General features: G+C 33.7%; 3 protein-coding genes across 7 annotated transcripts; 1 reads left to right on the top strand and 2 right to left on the bottom strand.

Moving 5' to 3' along the window:
- Positions 1-49: 49 nt before the first annotated feature.
- LOC25492799 (PI-PLC X-box domain-containing protein DDB_G0293730) lies at positions 50-1,213 on the top strand. Its single transcript, XM_013601039.3, has one exon. The coding sequence runs from the start codon at positions 171-173 to the stop codon at positions 1,134-1,136; it is 966 nt and encodes a 321-aa protein (XP_013456493.2). The 5' UTR covers positions 50-170; the 3' UTR covers positions 1,137-1,213.
- A 3,209-nt stretch (positions 1,214-4,422) lies between these two features.
- LOC25492798 (uncharacterized) lies at positions 4,423-11,115 on the bottom strand. 2 transcript variants are annotated; one of them, XR_005645653.1, is made up of 7 exons: positions 10,728-11,115; positions 10,505-10,642; positions 7,106-7,179; positions 6,752-6,870; positions 5,981-6,069; positions 5,736-5,841; positions 4,423-4,828 (listed from the first exon to the last, which is right to left on the bottom strand). XR_005645653.1 is itself a non-coding variant. In XM_039832928.1 (6 exons), the coding sequence occupies exons 2-6, from the start codon at positions 10,623-10,625 to the stop codon at positions 4,809-4,811; spliced, it is 423 nt and encodes a 140-aa protein (XP_039688862.1). In that variant the 5' UTR covers positions 10,626-10,642; positions 10,728-11,115; the 3' UTR covers positions 4,423-4,808. The 2 variants fall into 2 exon arrangements, 1 of the variants encoding a protein (XP_039688862.1); XM_039832928.1 differs by lacking the exon at positions 5,736-5,841.
- Positions 11,116-15,364: 4,249 nt separating this feature from the next.
- LOC25492797 (inorganic pyrophosphatase TTM2) lies at positions 15,365-26,561 on the bottom strand. 4 transcript variants are annotated; one of them, XM_039833289.1, is made up of 13 exons: positions 23,996-24,126; positions 23,776-23,836; positions 23,217-23,573; positions 22,273-22,387; positions 21,636-21,831; positions 21,440-21,553; positions 21,171-21,344; positions 18,981-19,175; positions 18,289-18,411; positions 18,103-18,224; positions 17,263-17,386; positions 16,915-17,187; positions 15,365-15,869 (listed from the first exon to the last, which is right to left on the bottom strand). In XM_039833289.1, exons 3-13 carry the CDS (start codon positions 23,551-23,553, stop codon positions 15,651-15,653), a joined length of 1,992 nt encoding a protein of 663 aa, XP_039689223.1. In that variant the 5' UTR covers positions 23,554-23,573; positions 23,776-23,836; positions 23,996-24,126; the 3' UTR covers positions 15,365-15,650. The 4 variants fall into 4 exon arrangements, with proteins under 4 accessions (XP_039689223.1, XP_039689224.1, XP_039689225.1 ...); XM_039833290.1 differs by having other exon boundaries at positions 23,782-23,836; XM_039833291.1 differs by lacking the exons at positions 23,776-23,836; positions 23,996-24,126 and adding an exon at positions 26,543-26,561.
- Between the last annotated feature and the right edge of the window lie 406 nt (positions 26,562-26,967).

Genomic DNA, 26,967 nt, shown 5'->3' with positions numbered 1-26,967 from the left:
TTCATCAAGCCTTTTCATTCCATTTCATTATAAAATATAAATCCATTCGGACGACAACACCATGCTTTATCATATTAAATCCAATCTACATAGTCATTACACCAAAGAAGAGGAAGAACTAGGAATTCTTATTCTTCCTCTTCTTCTCCTTGTCCCCATTTTTTTCATTGATGTTAAAGAAAATGGGTTCTCAGGTGTCGAAACAAATCGAAAAACGAAAAACAATCCAAACAGAAGAGAAAACTCTATCTGATCTAAAAAGCTTAGGAGAAAACTACCCTGGTTGTGATTACCACCCATCAGACAGAAAAAACTGGATGGCAAATCTCAACCCTGACAAACTTAAGATCAAAATGATTGTTTGGCCTGGAACACATGATTCTGCAACGGACAAAATCGGCATACCAGGAATCTCTCGTCCTTTCGCACAATGCCAAACCTTATCCATCTATAATCAGCTTGTAAGAGGAACACGGGTGTTCGACATTCGCGTGCAAGAGGATCGAAGAGTATGTCACGGAATTCTCCTCACGTACAGCGTAGACGTTGTCATAAAAGACATAAAAAAGTTCTTATCAGAAACCGTATCCGAAATCATAATCCTCGAGGTTAGAACTGAGTTTGGTCACAATGATCCACCCGAATTCGACAAGTACCTCGAAGAAAACTTAGGCGAGTACTTGGTTCACCAAGATGATAATGTTTTTGATAAGACTATTGCAGAGGTGCTACCAAAAAGAGTTATATGCGTTTGGAAGCCGAGAAATTCGACACAACCGAAGGCAAAGAGTAGTCTTTGGAGTGCAGGGTATCTAAGGGACAATTGGATTAACACAGATTTGCCATTAACAAAGTTTGAGAGTAATATGAAGTATTTGAGCCAACAGGAACATGTTGTGTCTAGAAAATACTTTTATAGAGTTGAGAATACTGTTACGCCTGTTCCTGATAACCCTGTTTTATGCGTGAAACCTGTGACAGAACGCATTCATAGATATGCAAGATTCTTCATTAGTCAGTGCTTTTCTAAAGGGTGTGGTGATAAGTTGCAGATATTTTCTACGGATTTTATAGACTTAGATTTTGTTGATGCATGTGTTGGACTCACCCATGCAAGGGTTGAGGGTAAAGCATGAATCAATTATTATGTATTGTGTTTGATTGTTTGTGTATATATAAGCAACAGTTTGCGATGTGGTGTCATATTTGTGCATATATATTTATTCTTGCATGCATGCATTTGTTGGAAATAGAGGTTACTAGAATAAAAGGGTCAATTAAACATTCCATGAAAAAATTAGCCACACTAACACTCTTCATGCTTAACAGAAAGCAAAATAAAATGTTGATAGATTATTAGACATCTATCAAAATCCTCTTTATGTAATATTGTAATGCAACAAAATAAAATGTTGATAGATTATATTTTGAATCCCCTTCACATTTGCTCCGGTTGAATGCGTATCTATGATGAAATGTGACAAAAGTGCTTTAACCAAATAGACTTGATGGATGTTGGGGGCAGAGTCTATGAACCATTGGTGCAAACACGAATACTGAACGTGACATTGACCAAGACACTTCGGCACCCATAGCATTTGGAAAAATGAATTAATTGAATGTAATCCTCTTCCAAGACCCTGTGTACGCGGGAGCTTTACTGCACCGGTTTGCTCTTTACTCACATATGTGTGTTGAACATCGACACGTCTTTCCATTAGAAGTGAATGTGTTGCAGAGAGCACAGTTTTCCGTGAGGAATCCAGTAAATGTATGGTGCAATTGGAGTGTATTTTATATCAATATTCAAAAGTAGTTCCATAAATAGGCATTGCTAGGGGTTTGAATTTTCTCTTAGGAAATAAAGTTCAATAGGCCAATCATAAAAATAAAAAATAAAAAAAACCTAAGTAGCTCTGCCAAGTCATCCTCCGTTAGGGTCATTTGACATCGTGGACCAAACGTGTGGTCGGAAAACTGTACGGGGACCATTATTTGATGAAAAAAAAATTGGGGACTAAAAGTGAAAGTTGTAATATAGTTAATATGACTTAGGGAATCCAAATTCCTTCTTTACCTAAAGAGCTCTTATACATGAACCACCTTAGGTGGCATACACCCTTTTACACCCACACACATTTGTGACACGTGGCAAAAACATTGAAAGGAGAGATGAAAAAGGGTGATGATATGATGTAAAAATACTCAAATACCCCTAATACATGGGGGTGTACATAAGAAGTGTATGAAAAAGGATGTCTACCTATCTTTTTCCTTACCTAAACTACTGATCAATACATATATTATATTTATGATTAGTATCTGGTCCTGATTCTCTTGGAGAATTGTTATGTGTTTTGCTTATTCCATCCGTTGGGTTTGAGTGGGTCCTGAAACCTTTAAACTTAGTTTTACTTTTGCACTGCAGTGTCATCATGTATCAGAAAAACGGACACCACTTGTGTACCATTGGGATACCAATGTTATATAACATTGGTCAATGAAAGTGTGCCACATAGGAAGGTCTAAAGAGGAAAGAGAAAAGATATGCATGTGAAGTGTTATATGGCACATCTTCATTGGTCAATGTTATATAACATTGGTATCCCAATGGTACACAAGTGGTGTCCCAGAAAAACACAGGAAACTTCCCTGATAAGAAAACACATTAACTAAATGGAATTGGATGGTGCAATTGAACTTTATTGATGTTTCCTAATAGCCAGAAAACAACATAAGTCTCTACTTTACCATAAGTCTTTGTGAATTATTGAGGCACAATTTCCTTTAACTTTCCATGCTATTTCCTGATTTCACTCACTCTATGTACAAAACACACTCTCATAGGATATTATATAACAACTCTGTTTTCCTTAATCCTTAATAAGACATAACAAAATTGTTAGTAACAATCACAAAAACAACAACAAAGAAATAGAGCAAAAGGTTCTGAGTCAGATCAGAGATGTCGCCCATGTTATGTAGCCGAGGATGTCATAGACACATTCATTACCAACGTTGCCACGTACAAGAAGAGAAACGTGCTGGGAAGAATGCTTCACATTGTTGATCATGCAAAGTTGCTACATGATGTAGCAGAGAAAATTGAAAAGATCAAAACAACACTCAACAAATACCCTTGTATGATTAGGGTTTCTGGGAGCTTGGATTTGGGCCTTCGTCTTTTCTGTGCTTCCACAAATACCCTTGTATTTTGCCCTTCATTTTATACAATTTTGGTTTTAAAAAAAGTAATCATATTATTTACTAAAAAAATATATATGATTGTACCATTGAACACCGAATAAATGTCTTTGTGAATTATTCACATAGAGTATGGTTGAGGAACCTCTATAAATTCGTATTTTCTTTTTCTTTATTCTTTAATTTCTGCAAATTTACTTTGACATACAATGATGAATTAGGTTAATTACTATATGTTTTGTGATTAAATAATTTCTAAAACCTAATTTTCAACAACATTGTTGATATTAATACATTTATTAATTCAATCACCTTTCATATTAGAGATTAACTTGTTGATAATTTCATCACATATATCAAAGTTGGTTTTGTCTCTTGTGTTGTTATTTCTTGTTTAAGGTTTAGGTTTGCTTTGACATAGCTATTGATTGCTTTTAAAAAAGTTTTGATAAATTGGACATCTAATTTATCGTTGTTCTCGTTGTATGGGCAAATAATAATTACAATTAACTAATAATAATATTTTGTAAGCATTTACGGAAACCTTCTCAACAACTTTATAAAAGATAATTTTACATGTGCAGTTCACAATCCATTATAAGTTGTTTGCCTGTTTCAAATTTGCTTAATCAATATGACAATAATAAATTTAGTTGTCTAAAGTGAATGGTGTAAAATAAAAATAGACAATCAATATTTTCCTTAAAAAAAACTATTGATATTTGTTCCATAAGTGTAGCTCAGTTGGTAGCTATCAGTGATAATTTATGCAGGGATTGAGGTTCGAACTCCAAATTCCCCACTTCTCCACACATAATGTGTGTGAATCTAGCAATTAGACTACTTGACAAAAAAAATAAAATTGATAGTTTTTTTTTTTTGGTACAAAAACTAGTAGTTTCCCTTTATTAAAAAAAAAAAAATACACCTGTAGTTTCGTGTTTGTTTTTTTAACGATAAATGTTTGTTTTAAGTGTTATATTAGTCCCTCAAAAAAAAAAAGTGTTATATTAGTATTTTTCCCTAAAAAAAAGTGTTATATTAGTATTTTCTCTCTGACACCACCGTAAACAACAAACTCTTCTAACTCATTTAAATTACGCCCTGAACATCAAACTCTCTGCTCAACCAAATTGACTCACATCCCTACTCGTAGTTTGTTTGTTTGTTTTTTTTTTTTTTAAGGAAACTCGTAGTTTGTTATGTTATGTATGTAAATGTAAATATCAACTATTGGTTTATTTATTGATTAATAAATATATTTAATATACATTTAAAATAAGTAGTTTCCTAGTCACTTTAGAGGACCACACCATTTAATACAAAGATGACTTTGGCTAAAAAGAATCTTGAAATGCCTGTAATACTCATTTTAGACAATAACTTATTTTCATTCTAATACATGCTACCTGTTACCCATTACATATATCATAAAAATGAGGGTTAAAAAGTAATAGAATTTCTGTGATTTAAATTGGGAGGGGAACATGGCAATGTGCAGCCACCTGATGAAGGTTCAACCCTCCCCTCAAGACAAGAACCTAACTCCGGTAGTTAGTTGATTCCCCTAAGGATTCATCTTTTTCTTCCATCCATGCCTTGCTTTAAGGACTCCAATCTTTTTCTGCAATGAACCATATAACATGACATAACCAAGATTTTCATGTTCAAAAAAGAGCATTATCGGGTGCTTAACTACCATGGAAGGAGTAAATCATACTATGAGCCCATTTGCTATAAATTAATTAAAATAAAATTGGTTTTTGTATAAATAATTTGAAGAATTCTTTAGAAATTTTTAACAAAAGAATAAACTCTGATTAAAAAAGCATTCAAATTTGAAAACTATGCATGTCAAAATAGTATTTCACTAATATTATAAAAAAGCATAGACACCATGAACTATGTTTTTCACTCTCTTCTATTAAAAATCATTTTCTTCAAAATCAAATCAAAATAGTTATTTCATTTCCACCATAAAAATATATTTTTAACAAAATTATCTTTGAAAGAACATTTTTTTTTTTTTTTTGAGAAAAAACTTAAACACAAACATTGCTACATCAAATGTTTTATTTTTTAAAATCTAAAACATACGGGCCCTAATACTAATTACAACACCTAAGTAAGGGTATGTAGAGCCCAGTTCAAACCATTCAATATCGCAACAAGGTTTTGCAATAATTTGCAAGATAGGTACTAAGGTTTTGCAACTTTCTCGACTTGCTCTACGTTTATTTGACTCACATAAAGGTGTTTGAACTTGTAGATTATAGCTTCTCATGTTATTCTTCTATTTTAAGTTGTTTAATTAAAATTATCATCTAAACTAAGTTAAAATAAATAACACACACGCACACTCACATATAAATATAAAAATATTATAAAATCATCTTTTATGTCCTTTTCATATTGATAAACTAATTCAAATGTTGATTTTATCATCCACTTCTAATGCAATTAACACTTATAAAATTCCAGCTTTGTTTTCCAAGAATTTATAGACTTTCAGTTGAAAATTAACTTCTCACCTTGCAGCAACTTAGCAACTTTACAACTTTTAATTAGTTTATCAGTTACTTATATCAAACACATCCTAGGAAACTGAGACTCCAGTAAGATCCGTGGATCAAACCCCTATACATCCAATAGAAACTTTAATGACTGACAACTTAATGATAAAAAAAAGATTTTCATGAATGCAAAAGAGTGAGATTAAAATTTCCGAAATCAAATCATGCTTCACAAAAACACAATTATGGATGATAAACATTACTTGGAATCAGTAAGGCGGCCATGCAATGCAAGCTCCATCTTGTGCGGAAACCTTCTATGCCCTGAACTCCACTAGCAAGAATCAAGCGCCTGTACATTTGAAATGAATAGTGTGAGCGCCAGATTATGTGCTATAAATTTTTTTGATATCCATACACCGAAAATTTCAAAATAAAATCCTTATGATAACCAGATATCAAAAATTTCAACTTAAGATATCTGTGTGTCAAATCATTTTTTTGATTCATTTTTCTATTTATTTCTATCTAATGGATACATCATTGAATTCGTATCAATCCCATATCTCTGTATATTGCGAATAGTGTGAAAGCCAAAGTGGCAGAGACATAATGTCAGCTAATCGAAATATTGAAGACCGTAAGGAAATCCAAGTGCAATTATGAAATTAATTCTTTAGAATACAGAGAATATACTGTGCTCAAGAAAGTAAGGCCCTTTGATAGTGTTTTTAATATCCATTTTCAAATGGTGGCATTCGAACTCATGTTCAGAGACACGTTCAATTATAATTTTGGAAGAACAATATATGCTGTCGGACTTCTCAAAATAAAAGTAGAAATATGATTATTGAAAAATTATAATCATGTTAGTAGAAGCTGAACTACAGAAATTTCTTTGGAATCTCAGGAAAAAATCATCTTCAAGGATCTTCTATAAGTTAGCTTCATGTTCCCTCAGGTTATGCTAAGCAAAGAAACATTCTCTGGACAATTTAGCAAACACGGACCACATAGCAATTATTTGAAAATACCTCTCCAATGATGTAACTTCTGCCTCAAGCTGAGTAGACCTCTTCTTGGCTGCACCTAAAGGCATTGACGAACCCAATTTGAATTCACTATCTTGAAGCCGCTTCCTTATCTCTTTATCCTGCATTTTTTTTTTCAAAAGTAAAAATGAAACAAAAGAAAATGATGGTAGATCTAACAAACTGAATTGTTGCTATCATGTCCCTATCTCAAATATTACGGTAAGTAATGCAAGATGTTGAAAGTGTTAATAAAAGGTAAAATATAAGTTGAAGTAGTTAAAGAAAGAGAGGGAGGAGGAGGATGAAGAGAAAACAAAATAAAAGAATATAAATAACTAACAACAATGATCTTACCCTTCTTTCAGCACATTGTTTATATAGAGCAATCTCGTCTTGACAGAATGGTTCAATGTCGTTGATTTGCAAGCCTAAAAGATATGAATGAAGCTTATAAATAAGACAATGCTATAATAGATATCTAATGTGAACATTTTAAACAGACAACAAAAATCATGTAATGTATGCAACTTCTAACATTTATCAGTGGGTTGAACCTGGCTTAATACCTTAATCTCTCCACTCTTGTCAGACCCAATAAATTATAAAGGCCAAAAAGTGGTTACTCATTTTTCAGTTTTTACTCGTATTTAATTCCACTTCTTCAATCATACAAAATCGCATGAACCGTTGAAATTTGGGGCCTAACTTGTAATATCCCACTCGTCAGCATTGGAATTTATCAGTTGAAAGTGTGTCAGAGAACAATGTTCATGGAATTCACTACGAAGAGGAATGTCCTACGAAGCAGTGTCAGTTAAACACGAGTTAATCATCAACGTCGGTGTAAACACAATCAAGAAGAAGGGCATTTTAGTATTTTCGCACCAGGAGTATATAAGCATGTTTGGTCAAGAATTATTCATTTGGCATGGCTCCTTCTCTCTCTAAACTTCACAAGAGTGGAAATTCTCTCCTCCATCTCTCTAGAAACCACTCCCATTCTTCTCTTCTTCAAGCAATCAAGTTATCAATGCATGCAATTGTAATCAAGCATGAATTGTGGTGTCTTAGCAAGCAAGAAAGCAACAAGAACTGGAATGGAAATCATTTGGAACATCATGAGTAAGAACATCAAGGGCTGGGGTTTGGTGTAAAAGTGGAACTTGAAGATTGAAGCTTGTTATTGCTGAATCATGTTAATGTGAGTTCTTAGATAGTTAAACCTTCCTTTGGTTTGAGCAATCCTAGTAAGAAAACTATGAAATTATGCTAAGTTAGAATGATAAGGTTTAGCACCCAAATGCCAATTTCTTGTTAGGTTTATGTTAAAATTGTCATGCAAGATGTTTTTAAATGTTTATACAAGTTGTTGGATGTGTATGATGCATTGCAGAATCAGATTGGATGATGTTTAGGTCAAAAATACAAAATCTGCACTACAGACCCGAAGAAACTCGCTATTAGCGAAATATTTCGCTAATAGCGAAATTTTCCAGAACTGGCCCAGATGAATTTTGCTAATAGCGAACTCTCTCTGTCCATGCCAACTTCCTTTTGGCTTGTTGGCTCATCTTGGGGTCGGTGGTGCAATCCGAAGCCTTTCTTACGATGTTTTCCAACTTTATAACCCCTAAACAACATCTAAGCAATGCACATAACATCAAACGATCCTTGAAATGAAAATCATGGCAATCTAATCATATACGGCAAGAATGGCATAAGAGAGTTGAGTATGTTTATTCGGGTAGCGATAAACTAAGAATGGGAAAAGCATAGAGCCTCGGCATAGACTGTCGAAAACCTAGAAAGTTAGCAAGAACCTTAAGCAAGTTAGGTAGTGAATTGATAGTTATAGTCTATTCAATATGAGTAAGAACGAATAAGCAAGCAAGTACTAAGACAAGTATCATATATGGTCAAGACCATAAAGTAAGATGTAGGTGTCGTGTCTTTCCGTTATCCACGCCAAGGGGGATACGAGAGGTTCTCCAAGGGAAATGGGATACGCTCCGTAAGGTAGGCCCGCACGTCACAGAGGGAGTCCGATGTACCTTAGCTAGGTTTTCATCGGTCAAGTAAGGGATTAACTTCCGGGGTTACTCCACCCGGGATTAATCCGTAAAATGAACCAAGATAATGTTGTTTGTTACACGCTAACTTCTAACTTAAAGAATGATTATGCATATGAATATGATTACGATATGTTTCGAGTTAAGAACAAGCTTATGCAATAGAACAAGTTATGACGATACACTGTCGACGGTCTTAGTAACTCCTCGATCGTCCAATTTAGGACCATGTCATGAATGAGTTATGTTTAGGTCTCGATGCGTTTATCGTATCTCGACATAGCGGTCCTAGGTTCCCTTGACCGCCATGACATGTAGAATAAGACAAGACTTGGGAGTTAAGATATGAAGAACCTACGACGGACTAGTATGCACAACCGTCTAGGAAAGCAAGCCCACACACGTATAATCAACCGGCAGGTTGTATTGTAGACATGTGGTGACCATAGGTTTCCCCGAGGTTACCTATAGCCTAGGATTAGGTAGAACTCACTGAGACATTATGTCTCATTCCAATCCTTATTTGTTTCAGATCAAGCAGGTTGTTATGGCAAGAACTAGCAAGCCGTAGCCGGATGGATATCAAGGATGTATTTTCTATGTTTTTGGACAAGTAGTTTGTATCATTGATTGTACGAACGTGCATTGTTGTATAAAATATTCATTCGAAGAATTTATGTTGTAAATTTTAATGTATTCAGTACTACAGATAATGCACATACTAAACTTTCTAGATACGTTTAGTGTGGGTGTTACATAACTCGTCCTTACAAAACCGGCTTGTAAGGTGAGGAGTGCCTCCTCTTTATAAACTCTTATCAAGCGTCCTATCTAACCGTTGTGGGACTAAGGGCAAATCGCAATTAAGGTGAGATTACCAACACAACCCCTCACGCTCGGAGCGGGATTTCCAACAACCACAGGGGTGCCATGAACTTAGCTTACTCTTGATTCTATCAATAACAGGCAGAAGACACACTGCCCTAGGCTTACCTTTTTTAAACAAAGGATATCCTAACTAAACAAAGGGAAGACTGTCAGAGTTGAAATCAAGCACTTCAGCAATACCTGCAAACCTGTTGGGAGAAATGTTGCCCAAATAAAATTTGGAGTTATCGAAGCTAGTAACCTAACTAGATGTAAGCTCATACTGCTTAAAAATAGTCCCCTCTTATTAGCTCTACAAAAGATAAGGGTGTCATCTGAATATGGCTAAGTAGAATAAATCCTCTACGACATTCCATCAGAGTTCAGAGGGAGACGAACATCCTTAACTAACTTAGAAATACCTTTTATTTTATTTACTTGATATTTTTTATATGAACCTCCAAAAGAGTGTCTAACGTGGGTTCTAAATCAGCTTTTTTAGAGTAATGCCACAATTTTTTCTTTATCATTCTTTCTCTGATTTATAAAATCCACTATTTTATTAGAAATAGTGAGGATCTATCTTTAAACTCATTTTTAAAGAATATAGCGTCGAAACCCACATACACACTAAAAGGTGATTGAGTAGAAGAGTATTGCATGTTAAAACCTACACCCAACAGTACCCAAATTTCTAATGGAAATGTTACAATAGTCCTGTATGTGACACCGTCGCTTTTCCCGTCTCTTTAATTACAAAGTCTTAATAAGTTGAAAAGCAAAGAAGTAAAGAAAATAGGGGAAAAGAAAGACTTACTCAAAAATAGATTCCTGAGAATTCCATCACATAGATCAACACCTTGAAGCACATGAGAGGCTATTTCTGGTGATGGAGAACCCATCATTAGATCATCACCAACCAAAATAGTTTCCTCCATACTTGGCTGCGAGTCAACTGAAATGAAACCCAATAAATAAATAAAATTCCTGAATCAAAACAACTAAACCTAACACAAAACAAAAATGAAGTAATGACATACCGTGAAGCACGGACACTCCTCGGATTAGGCGTGTCCCAGTGTCGGACACGTGTCACCGACACGACACAGACACTTGTAATTACATTGAATTATGTGATTTTTTTCAAATTCTTAGCTGTGTCGGCGTGTCAGCGTCTGTGTCGTGTCCGGTGTCCGTATCTGTGCTTCTAAGTCCATGGTTGATTTCTGGCAATTCTTGTGCAGAAGCACAGGGGAGGCAATTACTGAAACAAAATTTAGTAGGTCATTTCAATATTTGTTAAGTTGAAGGTAATTGGATTGATTATTCCCTCACAGTTTAGCATTGCAATCAATATATCCAAAATCAAAGTATTTACTACATTACATTCAACAAAATGGAGAGAGAGAAAAGTGTGAAATTCGGGCAACTTACATTGAAAGATTTGAGTGGGTTTCTGTTTCTGTTTCTGTCCAACCCCATTCAGCATAGTTTAATCACGAAAATGCCACTACTCAGCCCTGTAATTACTATTTGCCACTAGTACTAAAATGCAAGAGAATTGCTCTTGACACATTGAGTTTGGCTGAGAAACACAAGTAAATTACTCAAATATCTCGGCAGATAACTGCCGAAGTTTTAGAAATCCAGCTGCAGTTAACTGCCGAGGATTTCATCGGTAGTTAACTGCCGAAAAAAATGTTATAAGAACATAACAGCATAGGAGTTTCCAAAACTCCATTGTTGCGTTTTTTATTATCCAAGGTGCGATTTTGAGTCATTTGAATTCATTCCAAGCCAATTTCAATCACAAAAACAAGTAAGTTTTTTGAATCCTATTGCATTGTTGCTTTGTGGTCGAATTGTTTGTTATTTTTTGTTAAATTTCGATTATATAGGTTCGATTATATTGATTTGTTGATTTTATGATATGTTAGGATAGTTTAGGTTATAATGGTTAGAATTGTTAGAGAACTTTTATTGAATTGTTAGGTTTTGATCGCCATTTTTTTTTAATGTAGATATGTCTCAGAATCAGAATCAGGGTAACGTTCAGGGTGATGAGAAGAACAAAGAAAAATCGCCTACGACGTGGCACGGAATTGTTTGCGATGGTTCCGAAAAAAAAAAGGGTTCAAAGGTGCCGGTGTACAATCACTCGAGGTTGAGGAGGAGCGGGAGGACATGCTATTTCGGTCCTCAACCAAAACAAGGTACCGTAGGGACTGTAGCGGGCAAACCATTGATTTGTGTGACGAGGAATAATGAATGTAATGGCTTTTAATGCCTAATTGTTTTGGATTTTTTTATGTTTTATTTTTGTGTCGCGCACATTTTGTTTGACATTATGGTACTTAGAATAAAATCGCATTTGGAATAATTTTGATTAAAGTCGCGTTTTGAATAATAAAAACTAATTAAATCTAACGTGAATTCAACTAATTAAAATTGCGTAATGAATAAATAAATTTGAAAAGTGAATAAATAAGATAATTATTGTTCCATTCAAAACAAAATATATGTTATCACATTACATTGCATTACACATTACATTACATTCCGAAATTTACCTTCAAACTGCAACAATCATCTTACCACTGAATGGGGCAAATTCAAACTTGCTAAGCAGCAGGACACCAGTATTCGATCAGCATCTTGAACACTAGTATTCAAGTGTCAAAAGAATGAGGTGCATTCCTTGACACTTGAATACCAGCGTTCAAGACGTTTATCGAATGCTGGAGTCCTGCCGATTAACAAGTTTGAATTGCCCCATCCACAGTAAGACAATTGTTGCAGTTGGAATGTGCATTCCAACTCCAACAATTGTCTTACCTTTGAATGAGATAGATTCAAACCTGTCAAACAACAGGACTCAAGCATTTCACCCGACATTCATGTCTTCCTTTGAAAAGAATAAATTTTTGTTAGGCGTGCTTTGGATGATGGTATTCAAGTGCCAACGAAATGATGTTCATTCCTTGACACTTAATACCTTCATCTAAACCAGCCTAACAAGAATTTAATCTTTTCAAAGGAAAAACATGAATGCCGAGCGAAATGCTCGAGTCCTGTTGTTTGGCAGGTTTGAATTTATCTCATTCAAAGGAAGACAATTGTTGTAGTTGGAATGCACCTTACCCTAACTAATGACGATCTTCTGGCGGAATCAAATTTTTGATGATATCTTCAGTTGATCTAAGTAACTTCACCTGCATATTGATCCACTGAAACATGATGTGCTCCCAAAACATGCTCGTCATGTTTTCGTCGTTCGTTAATTCCACCCAAGTGAATGATACTCTCCCCTCATCGAGCGTTGGACGTTTATACCAAACGTGTTCCACCATCCTTGTGTCTCTGGGGTTGACTCCTTGGTTGAATTCAGTCAGTTCATCCTTGAGACCTCTTAACGTTACACCAAGGCACCAAACCTTCAACCTCTGAGGTTCTCCGCCGTTGAATTGCGCATGAACGTCGATCCATCCGGCCATTGTTTTAAATCTACACAATAAGAAATTAAAAACAATCAATGAAAAACTCATTCAAACATTTCATCAAACACTTGATGTGCACATTATACACAGACTCTAAGCTTCATAAAAATAACCCTAAAATTATAAATCATATACTCTTACTAAAATAAAAAAATTAATCATATAATATAACATAAATCATTAAACTTATGTTTAACATAATTTTTTTTGTTATAATATAAGTAAAATATAACAAAATTATTAAATTATAACATAAACTTCATGCAAATATTTTAACAACATTAATCAACTAACATCTACCCTAAAAATTAATTATAACATGTAAATCTACTCAAAAACTAAAAAATAATAAATGTACTCAAAAACTAAAAAATAAAAACATTTATAACAACTAAAATGTAAGTTAATAGCATTATAATTACTTACTTGTGATTTTGTTGAATAAATTTGGTTGGATTTGGTTGTGTTTTTTAGAGAGATTTTGAGAGAAATTTGAAGAAATTATTTGGAAGATGAGATGAATAATGGATGAGAGGAGATTCTGCCAGATTTGTAGCAGAAGATCCTCGACACTTAACTAACGAGATTTTCCTCGGCAGTTAACTGCAGTCGGATTTCTAAAACTTCGGCAGTTAACTGCCGAAGGGCAAAAACGCCATTTACTCGTGTGGTACAGCCTTATCAAATGTGTAAACAGTAATTCTCAAAATGCAATGTTTATCGGCGTGATCATCATCTTCAGGATTCCTGTGTGAGAATAAATTGTTTCAGTAAAATGTAAATATTAGTAGTGAGAACTGACAAGTATTTATAGGTTTAAAGGTTTGAGAAATAATATGTGTACAACTATTTTTTGACAACTTTTAGAACAACTCAAAGCATAAAAAGGCTGACCTCATTTGTGAAAAATTAAATTTAAGTATGTTTGAAAAATGATTCAAATCTTTATAGTCAAGTCTGGTATGGTTCTGATTAACGAATGATGCGATTCATCATATATCCGAATTGAATTGTTGTAAATTAAGCGGTTTATGAGAAAATATGATTCATATCTTTTTGTTTTTTAAGATTTTGTTTGGGAGTTTGGATGGGAGGCATAGAAAAATAGGGGGAAATTAAAAAATCTTTTACATTTGTTGAAAAAGTGTTTTCTTAAAGAGTGTAAATTAATGTTTATGATATCACATATATTTTTAATTTTAAGAATATTATTATGTTCTCCTCCAAACTTGCAAACATAAGGAAATGATTTATAATTTTTTGTCCTCTGACAAATGAATCGAATTGTTACAAATAGAATGGTGAAGATATAATATGATTCAAATCAAATATATGTGATACGAATCATATATAATAATATGATTTAAACAAACTCGTGTATGGCAACTTGATCCAAATTAATTTTTTTGGTCAATGATCTAAAGCATTAAATGATATATCTAAATTAACCTAAAGCTTTTATGCCAAAAATGAAATTTCAAAAGAATCATTATATCTAAGGGAGAAGAGTGCATACAAAAACAACTAACCACATCTTTCAAAATATCAAAAAGAAGACGAAATACTCGGATAGGCATTTTCAAAATGCACATGATATTCTGGCTTTATGTTTGTTGATTAAGATGTTGAATGAGAGGGATAACAGATGACGATGATGGTGTTAAATTTGTTTTAATAAAACATAATGACATTCTTTACCCAAGTGGACAAAAAAATATTAAAAACATAATTAATTATCGAGTCGGCACACCACATAAACTACGTTACACAATCAAATGAGTTAGACGTTGAAATCCAAAGAATCTTGAAATGAAGGGAGAATCTAAAAAAAATTACATGGGATAAATCAAATCTCGCTGAAATAGCAGGATAAACACTATTCAACTATTTTATGTGAATATGTGAATACAAATATTACAAAGTTCTGATAATAAATCTAATTTCAAAAATATTCATTATTGGTAAAGTAAGCTAAAATTATAGCAATGACACAATTTTTGTTAAATGAATTTAATCAAAATTTGTAACACAAATGCAGCATGTCATGTTTCATTTGTAAAATTTTGCTTGTCACACCACCAAAGTACATTGTCCTCTAAATTTCGAATAGTCAACTTCTCAATTACACGTCAAGTTGTAAAATTGGCCCCAAAACTCAACTCGACATTACCAAAATCATGTAAAGAATCAAAACGAGAAAAGATTGGATTTTAGTATATTTTGGTATACCACCTGATCAATATTCTAAAACAATCTACTTCTTGTGAATTGAAGGTTAGAAATGCCTTAAAATTGGGCTAACAAAGCCAACTAAGTTACAAAATTTTAAGTGGCTATAACACTTTCACTGACCCTAATTAACTGTTTCCATATTCTGTATTTTAACTGTCAATAAATGCTTCAACACCTCTCTCCAGAAGGGATTGTCACAGTGAAGGAAAACTAACTTTTTTGCATATATAGGAATCACTTTCGGGTCAACAAACCTTTCATCAAGAAGATCCCCAAACAACCAACTGCGACTACCACGATAACGGTAGCTGCAATGGAATTTGAATCTGTTGTTATGTTTTTCTTGTTGGTTCTTGTTTGCTGAGACTTCTCCCCCAAGCTACCCCGGAGAAGATTATTGAGATTGTCCATTTGATGCATGATTTGACGTTGACCACGTGCAATGCCAGATATCTGATAACACATAGCAGTTAAGTGAATCAAATAAGACATAATGCGGCACTGATTCCAAAGTCATACACCCTGCTTATAATAACAGCACCGGACTTGCACCAGTTACTGGTCACAGAATACAAATAAAAAACTAGTGATGAAGACCTATGTGTTTTTAATTTTGAACATCTTTAATTGTTTGTATTCAGCCAAAATAATTTACCCAATAGAAGCAAGAGGATTTGTTTCCCGGCAACTAATATGAAACCATTATTAGACAATTGGAAACTAATAGGAAAGCTCTATATCAAGAAATGTGAAAATTCTCATAGCTTCACTGCTGTTCCTCAGGTCAAATAATTTCGCTGCTAAAATCATGAACTAACCCTATAAAAGGAATGTCAAATGACATGCACACAAATCAACAAAAATGTGGAAAAAATCATATCTTTTTTTGGTGAAATATTGTCTTTCATTTTCCACCATCCTGACTCCTTTAAGGGATTTAATAGAGATAACCCCTTATCTGGACCGTCAGAGGATGGTTGCAATAAACCACCCACCCACATGGCAGGTTAGCTAGAATGGGGTTACGTGAGGTTACAAATAGTGGCAGGAAAGAGGGAAGGATAAGCAAGAATTCAGACAAAAATTGGGTAGGGCGAGTTTGGGTGAGCATAGGGTTCCTTTTCCAGCAGGTTTATCATTTTGTGTTCGTCCTTATTTTCTGCTCCGATTCATAGTAAAATTTTCATTTTTGTTTCTTAGTATACTATGTAACAGAATTTATCCTTCTGGTAGAGTGATTTAGTATCAATACAAGTTAATTTTCCAGTCATATTTCGGTACCTATCGGGATCCAAATAAAAGGTATTATATTACCATTTTTAATTCTCCAATCTCCATCTTTTAATCTATCATAGGCTCTTAACATGAGAGAAATTAGACTTGTTTCATTATAAAGCAAACAATCAAATATTTCCCTCCAGGAAAGTGCAGCCCTCGAAAATCAACTTAAAAGGGTCAAAAGTGCAACCTAATGGATAAAAATAGGAGAATAACATACCTCATCCATTAAGGGAGAGTCCTTATTTAATTGTGATGAAGACGAGGAATGTGAAATCTTAGAACCAGTTAAGCTACCATTGCCCAAACTGTTAATGAAGTAAGACGTTGGAGCAGAACCATTGCAGGCTTCAGCTTGAGCTGACATATTTTGCTGGCTTGGAGAATTATTCTTAAAGGTTAGCTTGCAATTCAGCTCTTCAATACGATTTGTAAATTCATCCATTCTATCATTGAGGGCAGAAATCTGTTCTGAAAGCTGACTAATAGCTCCCTACAACACAGAAGTGATGATTTAAGTTCAGTACAATTACATGAAATAAGAGTTATTGCAAGTGATTGGAATTACCTTATTTACTAGTGTTGTTGAGGAATCTGAATTTCTTTCCCCAAAACCCCGATTGTTGGAAAAATATCCATTAACTTTGGCTGCATTTTTGTCCCTTTGATTTGTATATGACTGAGACAATCCACTGTTGATGATACACATAATTAAACAATAGCAAGTAGTTTTCCAAGATGTATATTAACAAACTCATACATATGTTTCCTCTTTTTGTAAAATACACAAAAATGAAAAACCCCTCTCAACATTGACACTACAAAAAATACTCAACTAGTGTAGAGGCAGGCAGTAACATAGAAGTGATTTAAAAAAGTAAAAAAATAATCCCCGTTGATACAAAATTAAATTGAACTTCAATCAAAAAGTAAATATTATTTCTAACGATGAATTCAAAACATGTATAGACTAAGCCATTAGGCATAACCTTGTTGTAAGAGATTGGAGTAATATACGTGCTGTCCTTGGTGCAAATCTCATTGGCTCCATTTATACAAAGAAAAATACTCGTAAATATAGACAGGTAATTCCTTGCCTAAAGATGGCCTAGTAAAATTTCTCAATAATTACAAATTTATCCGATTTGGGACTGTTAAAACAGATGTTTTTCTCAATCAACATAGCGGTGAATTTTGTTTGTGTAGGTTTCCTTTGAGAATCTATATCTACTACATTATAGAAGTCTATGACATTTGACCAATTGATTTTGAAAAAGCAACAGTTAAGCCTTGTCCCAATAGTTAGGGCTACCAAAATGGACCAGTCTGAATTCTATCAAAAAGTAAATTGTTTGTAAAATCAATGAAAGCATGGGCATTTCTATGTACTTAGATGGAAAAAATTTACCTCCTCATATTCTTATTTCTCAGGGCAACCATGTCAGCAGAGGCTCTAGAAAGTGCTTCTTTGGGGCTTGAAACCAAATCCTCATCTAGGCTGAGCTTTGTCTTCAAATCATCTGGTAGGGCCTGTGGAACAGTCAGAGAGAGAATGTTGATATAGTTTATATTAGCATATGGTTAGCAGTCATACCATAACCTCATTCACGAGCCTTTCGAGTTGAATTTGCTCAATGTATGTACGAGGAATGTAGGAACCTTCGAGACCCAGCTGATCTCCTATGTCTTTCAAAACCAACCGATCTCTCCCTTGTACCTATTTATTGTAAATTTCCAAACATATCAGGGAAACACACAATTAGTTATCAATCTAAAAATCAGAGTGCAAAATCAAAGAAATAGAAAAGCAAAATGTCTATGACATGTGTCAGATGATAAGTAACGGCAAGTAACGGGAAGAAATCCAAGTCAACATGGAAATAGTGAACTCACAGGTTAAATATAAATATTTTTACTTGAAAAAATTATTTTGGACGAGATCCTTAATGTAACAGTTGAATTTCTTGTCATGTGATTAGATTATGGATCCAAGTCATCAAATCAGCCTCTTGCAATATTTTATTTCACAACTCTGTTAAAACAATGCACCATAAAACTAATTACCATGGAACAATAGACGATATATAGTAAAAAAAATGCAAAAAGTATATACTCATTGACTCCATAATTTTTAAAATAAATCCAGTTTGACCTGATCAATCAAAACTCAAAGGATAATTCGACATGCACGTCTATACATGAAATCCTAGAGAATTTCATGAAACGTAAAATTCAAGTAAAGCATATATCGGTAGGAAGATTGTATTATAGACTTATGACAGTTACCTGAACATAATGTCGATTAAGTTGCTCAAGCCAATCTAGTTTCACACAAGCCCTATCATCAGAAAAGACATGACTGTTTCTCTTAAGGATAGTAGCTATCGTATATCCCAAGGCCATTAGTCCACCAAGGAGGCGCACACTGACCTCAAAAGTAATTCTCGGTGATATGACAAAGGGACTATCTGTCACCCATTCCTGAAAAATTACCGGGCATCAATTAGTTGCCACTAATCAAAAAGTTCATTATCCAGGCATCAACTATGTAGATATAGGAACGTAAACATGAGGAACGTAACACGGTTCGTAAGAACCCGCTCAAGGGCAAAATTGTAACTTCACATATACATACACACACAAACATAATAAAAAAACTTATGAAACTTAAGTGCATTAAACTACACATTAATGAGTCATAATCATCATCACTATTCAAAATCATAACAGAGAACAGAGATATGGGAGGAAAAAACGCAGAGAGTTAAGGGTAATGTGAAAAACTGAGTTTTAGTGGATGAAAGTGAACGAAAACAAGGTTAGGAGACGGGAGTGACTGACGGCGAAAACTTCACCAGAAAAGGGACATGGAATCGCGGCCGCCGCTTGGCTAGGGTTTAGAAAAGGTGACGATGAAAGAAACGCGTTTTGTTTTTATATATATAACCGGGTTTTATTTTTTTATCCGACCCGGTTCGCGAAGCCCAGCACGTTTTTTCTTACGTTTCTGCTGCAGAAACTAGATCCTGACCATAAAAATGGCAAAAACGACCCAGATCAAGGTCGTAGCTCGTTTTGGTGGGGAAAGCACGTAAGATCGTGCGATCCTACAAGCTGGGACTCGATCCTGGCTACCTTGGCGTCAACAGCTACCCAAACACACTCTTATGTTATTAGCTTCAGCACCTAGAATGATTGAAATTATCTGTGCTTCAAAAAAGTTGTCACTCTTATTTAGTCATATTTTTCTTTATTTTTTAATTAAATCCCTAAAGGATGTTGAGCCAATTCTAAAGAATTATCCACAGAAGCAAGCCATTTAAAATCTAGATATGTAGAGATGATCCAGCTAGCCTTAAATTTGTAGTTTTGTATGTTTAGATGTATGTCTATTTATTCTATTAAGATTTGCTCAGCTGTAGAGTCTTGCAAAACAAGCTCTATTCAATTAATAAAATTTAGATCATAATGGCGTAAGTATAGCGCTTTGTATATCATTTAAAAAAAATAGTGTATATAGTTACTAGAGAAAAAATGGATTTGAGGGTTTTTTATAATGACAACACTGAGAAGGCAGCATCTGAACTGCACATGACCACTTTACAAAAGGTTAAAAAAGAAAACTGAAGAGTTGGTGAAGATCGACTCAGATAATCAGTGACTTGTGAACCTAAAAAGAGAAAGGAAGCCACTGGTCCTAGTGTTGCTGGAAGAGGAGTTTGGCTACTGGTAGATGATCCAGTCTAAGGATTCAGCAGAAATTGTTGAATATGCCTCACTATCTGACCATGAGAATAATATGATAATTGAATATCAAATTCAAGATCTTAACGACTTGACCTTCCAAATATTAGACAACACACATCAACACAATCATTCTATCATACATTACTACAACCAGCAAGGTTACATTTTAGCTACTTGATAAAACAACACTATCTAGTTACTTGCATCTAACAACGTGAAAATGTTTTTCTATACACCGCTCTATTAAATATACTTACAGATATCAGCTAGAATATAAGGTTTTTCATGCATTAAGGGCCCCTTTGGATTGGCTTATTTTTTAGTTTATGAAAAATAGCTTATGCAAATAAATAAGATTTTATGTTATTTCACAAGTTTTCGCTAACGAAAATTGTATCTTCATAAGCTTTTTTTCATAAACTACCTTGACAAGCTTATGAATAATACATAAAAGCTTATTTATTTGCATAAGCGAAAAAATAAGTCAATCCAAATGGGCCCTAAGTATTTTGTTATGCATTTTTTAGTCATGTTAGGTTGTAGTCTTACTATGCTAATACATTACCTAAAATAATAGTATAAATATGTTTTGGTGGTTATATCAATTTAAATTAATCATTCCAAGTCCTATTTATGTCTTTCCCCGATATTTCAATTCAATTATGTCTTATTAAAATCTGAGATCATATTGTATAAACAACCAGGTCACTTTAGAATATAAAATATAACCTCAAACATGAGACTGTATTTCCCATCCTTGTTTCGCATCCTTAAATACGATTGGCATGTTTCTGGATCTTCACCAGGAGGTAGAAGATATATGTCATAAGTTTGCTCAGTTGTTTCCTTAAAATCTTCAGAGAGAACAGCTTTAATTTGATCAACTGCTACATTTCTTGCTGACTGAAACAAATAATACAACAGTTACTAGCTGTATTTAATTCATCAAGATTGCCCATATTTTTCCTTTCCATCAACTGAGCTACATTGGAACTAACCTTTAATATATAAGTAGGGCTCTGGAATCCAGTAAATGGATTAAATTTGTTAATGATTTTTATATGAGCCGTCTGAAGATCTGGCTCAATAAAAGCCTTGTACATTGGATATACCTGCAAAAGTTTGAAATTCACCACTTCTGCAGACACAATTACTCTCAAAATCTACCTAAATGATGAAGCGAATTATAAGTACCGTCTCAGATATTTGATAAATAATTTCTTCGGGTTCTTGGCCTGCACGTTGTATGTCACGTATCACTCGCTTTACAAGGTCAAGGTGAACTCCACCTGTAACAGAAACTCGAAGGTCCAGCAATGTTCGCAACTTCTCACTCAAGGCATAGATACCCTCAATAATCACAATACGGGAACTCGGTGCTTCTACAGTCCTGTTAGCAGGGTACACTTTAACATGGAATCGAAGGCATACAAATGAAAATGGAGTGAAGGATCCTTTCAAATTTTGATCCAATTGAAAACAATTTTGAATTAAATTATTCGCGAACTTCAGATTTACATAGTAATTGACAGAGATCAGAGCAACAAACAGAAATTTGCGGCCAATATTAAGAACAGGCAATGTATTTACAAGTGGAGGCAACCCTCACCTCACAAGCTGGTTTTGTGGGGTTGTGTTAGGCCCAACCACAATTTCTAAGACCTATACATTCATATCATTACAAATATATTAAACAATAGTATGCAGCTACATAAATTTAATCTTTATTTTGTCCAAAATAGTGTTCGGGGAACATTGGCCGAAGGAAAAATCAACTCAAAAAATATGCAAATTGCAAAGAACAAGTGCTCAAAATGACTCGGCATTTAACCTGTATCCTACGCGTGAACTGGACTTGAAATCATATATCGGAACCTGGACCGTCTTCCCTTCCTTTAAATCTTGTAAATTCTGGAGCAATGTATCATAGTCAGTTAAGCGTGGATCTGCACAAGAGATAACAGAGCTGACAAGAGATTTATGTCTTAACTTCAAGCAGTTAACTTATCGTTAAATGTCCAATATCAAAGCACAAACATGAAATCAAGACATTAGATTTTGTGGATCAGGTAAATCTATCCATCAGATGTAGTCATGTACAAATATATGCATATATTCTAGCTCATCTCTGTAAAGCATGCTGGTAACAAATGATTGGGAAGGGCAAAGCATTCTGGTAACAAATGATTGGAAAGGGTAAAAAGAAGAAGAAAAAAACATTTTCATTTTAAGTCCAAAGGCAGAGTAGTTCACTAGAATTTTACTATCTTAACAATACTTTACTTTTCAATTTTCACATATTAAGAGTTACTATGGGGATGTGTTCAATCTTTCTAAATTGATTTATTCAGTTATCAATCATTGAGTAATCTATAATAACATTTTCCTCTTCATCTTCGACATTTCTAGCAACAGCTTAGCGCAGGCATTACTTCTAGACATAGCCTTACCATTCAACAAGTGGATTTAACAATTCAGTTTGAAATTCTAACTAATCAGACTAGACCCTTGACCTTAAAAATACCTTGACAACAAGTTCTAATCACCATATAACTGAGCCATTGGGGTATATCAGCATAAAATCAAACAATATTACAATTTAAGAAAAAAAATGACATCTAAGACTTTTTAAAGGACAAGCAAAACAACAGATGGTAATGGCATTAGCATCCACAATGAAAAAACAACTGTTAATCATGCCATGAAGCCTGCATCCTGATAATGAACCACAGAAAGAATGATAAAAGAAACACATAAGACCAGATGATAATTTACCATCAAAGTTGCCATCAACAATTCGACTAGCATCGTTGTAATTATCCATTGAAATGACAGCAATGCTGGGCATGAAGTTGAGTATCTTTTCGGTAAATATAGTCTTCCCAGCTCCTGAAGGACCCGCCACCCCAACCAATATTATTCCATCATTCTTTTGGGCTAACAGTTGGCACGCACGAATCACAATGAAAAACCCCTTCTCAAATGATAGTTGATCTTGTATTGAAGAAATCACATAGCGATTAGAGTCTTTCCTTTTAACCAAATGAACTTGATCTTTTAAAAGACCAAGACGTTTATGATGGGAATCAGAATTAGAAGTATTGTTCGCCATCAAACCACTCTTGATTTCCTCTAAAAACAGAAGAAGATATTGTTAACTATGGAAAAACAAATAAACCTGCAACAAACATCAATGTTATTGCCACAGATATATCAGAGCATACTTACAGCAATGTAAAAGGTACATACGATTATAGTTTATTAATTACAACAATAGTCTTCTGACATAAAACAAGAAAGTAGCCTTAAATCCTCAAGGTTTCAAAAAACGGACCGGTACCGGGATTGCGGCCGTTACAAAACGGTATCAGCAGCCACCGTGACCGTTTTTGGACCTTTTCACGTCGAGAACAAAAATCACAGGAAAATTCAGAAATTTGAACAGGAGAAAAGGAATCGAATCTCATATTAAAAAAAAAAAAAAGCACAAGAATACAAGAACAGGAGAAGAAGGAATCTGAATCTTATCTTTTTTGCACAAATGAATTACTTACTTCTCTTCCTGCTTGCGATTTGCGATTCTGGTGTTGCCGTTTCTTGCTTCATTCTATTTGTTCAGGTTTAAGATTTCAGTTTGTTCCTGCTTGCTTGCCGTTTGTGATTTGCGATTTTGTTGTGTTTTTTTTTTTTTTTTTTTTGAGTGAATAACACACGTATGCGCAGCTTCACTCTTCATTCAATAATAATAAATTAATAATAATTAATAATTACTTTTAGATGGTTTATTTGTTTATTCATATATTTATTTATTAAACTCTCGCATTCATCTCTTATTTATTAAGTATTCATGTGAATTTAGCTCAGTTGGTAGGGATGATGCATAGTTCTATCTGAAGTGGAAGAAATAATCACAGGAAAGTAGGGTTTGAATTGTGACACTTTTAAAAATTATTTCTAAAACTTAAACAAGTTTATATACTCAAGAAAGTTATTGGTAAGAGTTAAACAATTAAAAATATTGGTTAATTAATAAATAAAGGACCAGAGAACTCAAAAAATGTTCATATTGAAAGACATTGAATATGAATTATGAAAAATATTCACGTGAGAGAGAGAGAGATTGAATTCTTTTGTATTGTAAGCTCTTGTCAATTGCCTTGATATGTTGCTATATTTATAGATGGTAGTCTTTGAAGCTCACTTTAAATATACATAAACATACTGCTATTGTTTGTACGTTCCAAAACAACTCATGTGCATTTGATTTGTTGTTTGATGTGCAAGGTTGCAAAAAATGTGTTATTCCAAGTGAACAATGTTCCGAACAACATTCTCTTCTTTCCAAGCCTTTTGAGACAACCAACGTGAGGTTGTAATAATATAGCTATGATTAGTTGTAAATTGATTGAACATAATGATGTCATCATTATATCTTTGCAGTTTCACCAGAATGTTCTCAAGAACATTCTTTCTTTGCAAAACAATTGTTTCTTCTTTCTTTAAGAACATGTGATGTAATAATCCAGCTGTGATCTTATGTTAAATGGATGGGACATAATGACATCATTCTTATCCCTTTGTAGTTTTACAGAATGTTCTCAAAACATTTTTCCTTTCTAAAACTATTTTTCATCTTTATTTAAGGCACGTGCTTTTTCAATATTTCTTGAAATGCAAAGCCTTTATGTAATTATGTGATATTCTTTCCATTTATGTCATATATCAAAGTATCTTCTTTTGGCGAGGCATAGGGAATATTTAGTTCTTGAATTTGTATCACAAAGTTCATTTATGTCATTTTGCTTATTTGCTTTGATAAAGACGTTTTCAACTTCACTTGTAATCTTAGAATGTTCTTCTCTTTAACAAGAACATTCTCATGAAACATTTCTCACAAAACACACTAGTAGATAACAAAATAATAATTGTAATATTTTCGTATCGTTTAAAACATCAAATGAGGATGTTTTCTTCATTTTGTATGACCAAAATGATATTTGTAGGAACATGAGAAACCTCTCTCAAAGTCAAAATTTCTTTGATTAATTACTGTTCTCCAAATCATAATTGAATAGTGATTGAGGATTCCTGGACCATCATGATTATTTCATGATAGAATTTCAAAGCATATGTTCATGAGTTTTCTTCTTTGATCATTCTCCGATCAATATCATAAATGAATGACTTAATAAATAATTCATTTATGAATTGATTTCTCTTTAAAGCTGATTCTAATCATTTTGATGAAATGATGAGAATAATTTCTAGTGTAATATGCATCCATCATGAGAACATTCTTTCATTGGAGTTGATAATGTTCTCTTCTATATGGGATGACAATACATTCTCGGTTAATTAACCTTTAATTATTTTGTTGATGATGCAATTTATCTCATATTTCATGTTGGTGATTGCACACAATGTTTCTTTCCATTGAGTATCTTTGAGATGTTTTAGTTTAGGCATGCATGTAATTATGAAGGTACATTCAATCATTCTTTTGAAAGAAACTTTTGTACCTTTTCCTTAAACTCTTTTTAGAAGCTATTTGAAGATAATTCCTTTCAAATTTTAATCATTTATTCCTCGAATCTTTATGGCTTTGATGAAAACCATGTGGTGACGAGGATGTGTCAATTGATCATAAAATTTATCCTCTTGTTGAATCTTCAATCAACACTCATTTGATTCAAACAATATTCTTTTTATATCTTCTTTGAGCCTGTGATAGTACTGTTTTGATTTCAATGGTAGATATAGGCCCAAAGAGTGAAATGCAAATATGATAAGTTGATGCATAAACAAAGCTCACCCTGTGGCTATGATCACATAACTCTCTTTTTAAGAGGTTTAAAATAATGGGACCTGAGATCGGGCAAGAGGTAAGTAAAGTTTAACCAAATATCTCTGTCGCAATCATTTGTAACAAAAAAATAAAAAATAACAGACAGACTATTCCAAGAAGTAGGAATAAAAAGAAGAAAAGAGAACGGCAAAAAAAAAAGTATTGAAAACAAAGCAAAATTCAAATCAACGATGAAATAAATATAAATATAAAGAAAAAGAGAATGTGAATCGAATGTGCGGAGGGAGGGACTGACCGAAAGAGTTAAGAGTGAGAAGGAGTTGAGCAACAAGAATCCAAAGAAAGAAGAAGAGAACAACAAAAACCCATTATTTATAGGTCGGTTTTGATTCTGAAACAATATTAATTAATTAATATTCTATTTTATTCAATCATAGGTGGTGTAACTCTTTTACCAAAATCAAAGGGAATGTGATCTTGCAGGATATTTTTAGGATGAATGTATGTGAGACTCAATTCTATACAATCTGTAACCGGAAACACCGTAAAAGGACTTAAAATTAATCTCTATCTCTATTATAAACATTTAACTTATTTTCTTTTCATAGTTTACGTGTCATCCTATAATTATATGGTGCATTTAATATTTTTCTTACATGTATTTAGCTTCCTGTCATTAATTGCTTAAAAGTGTTTATTTCAAAGTTTGTATTATAGAGT

Source organism: Medicago truncatula, chromosome 4 (genome assembly GCF_003473485.1).
Source record: "Medicago truncatula cultivar Jemalong A17 chromosome 4, MtrunA17r5.0-ANR, whole genome shotgun sequence".
Taxonomy (NCBI): domain Eukaryota; kingdom Viridiplantae; phylum Streptophyta; class Magnoliopsida; order Fabales; family Fabaceae; genus Medicago; species Medicago truncatula.
Note: the sequence above shows the minus strand (reverse complement) of the source record. Positions and strands in the feature narration are given on the sequence as shown.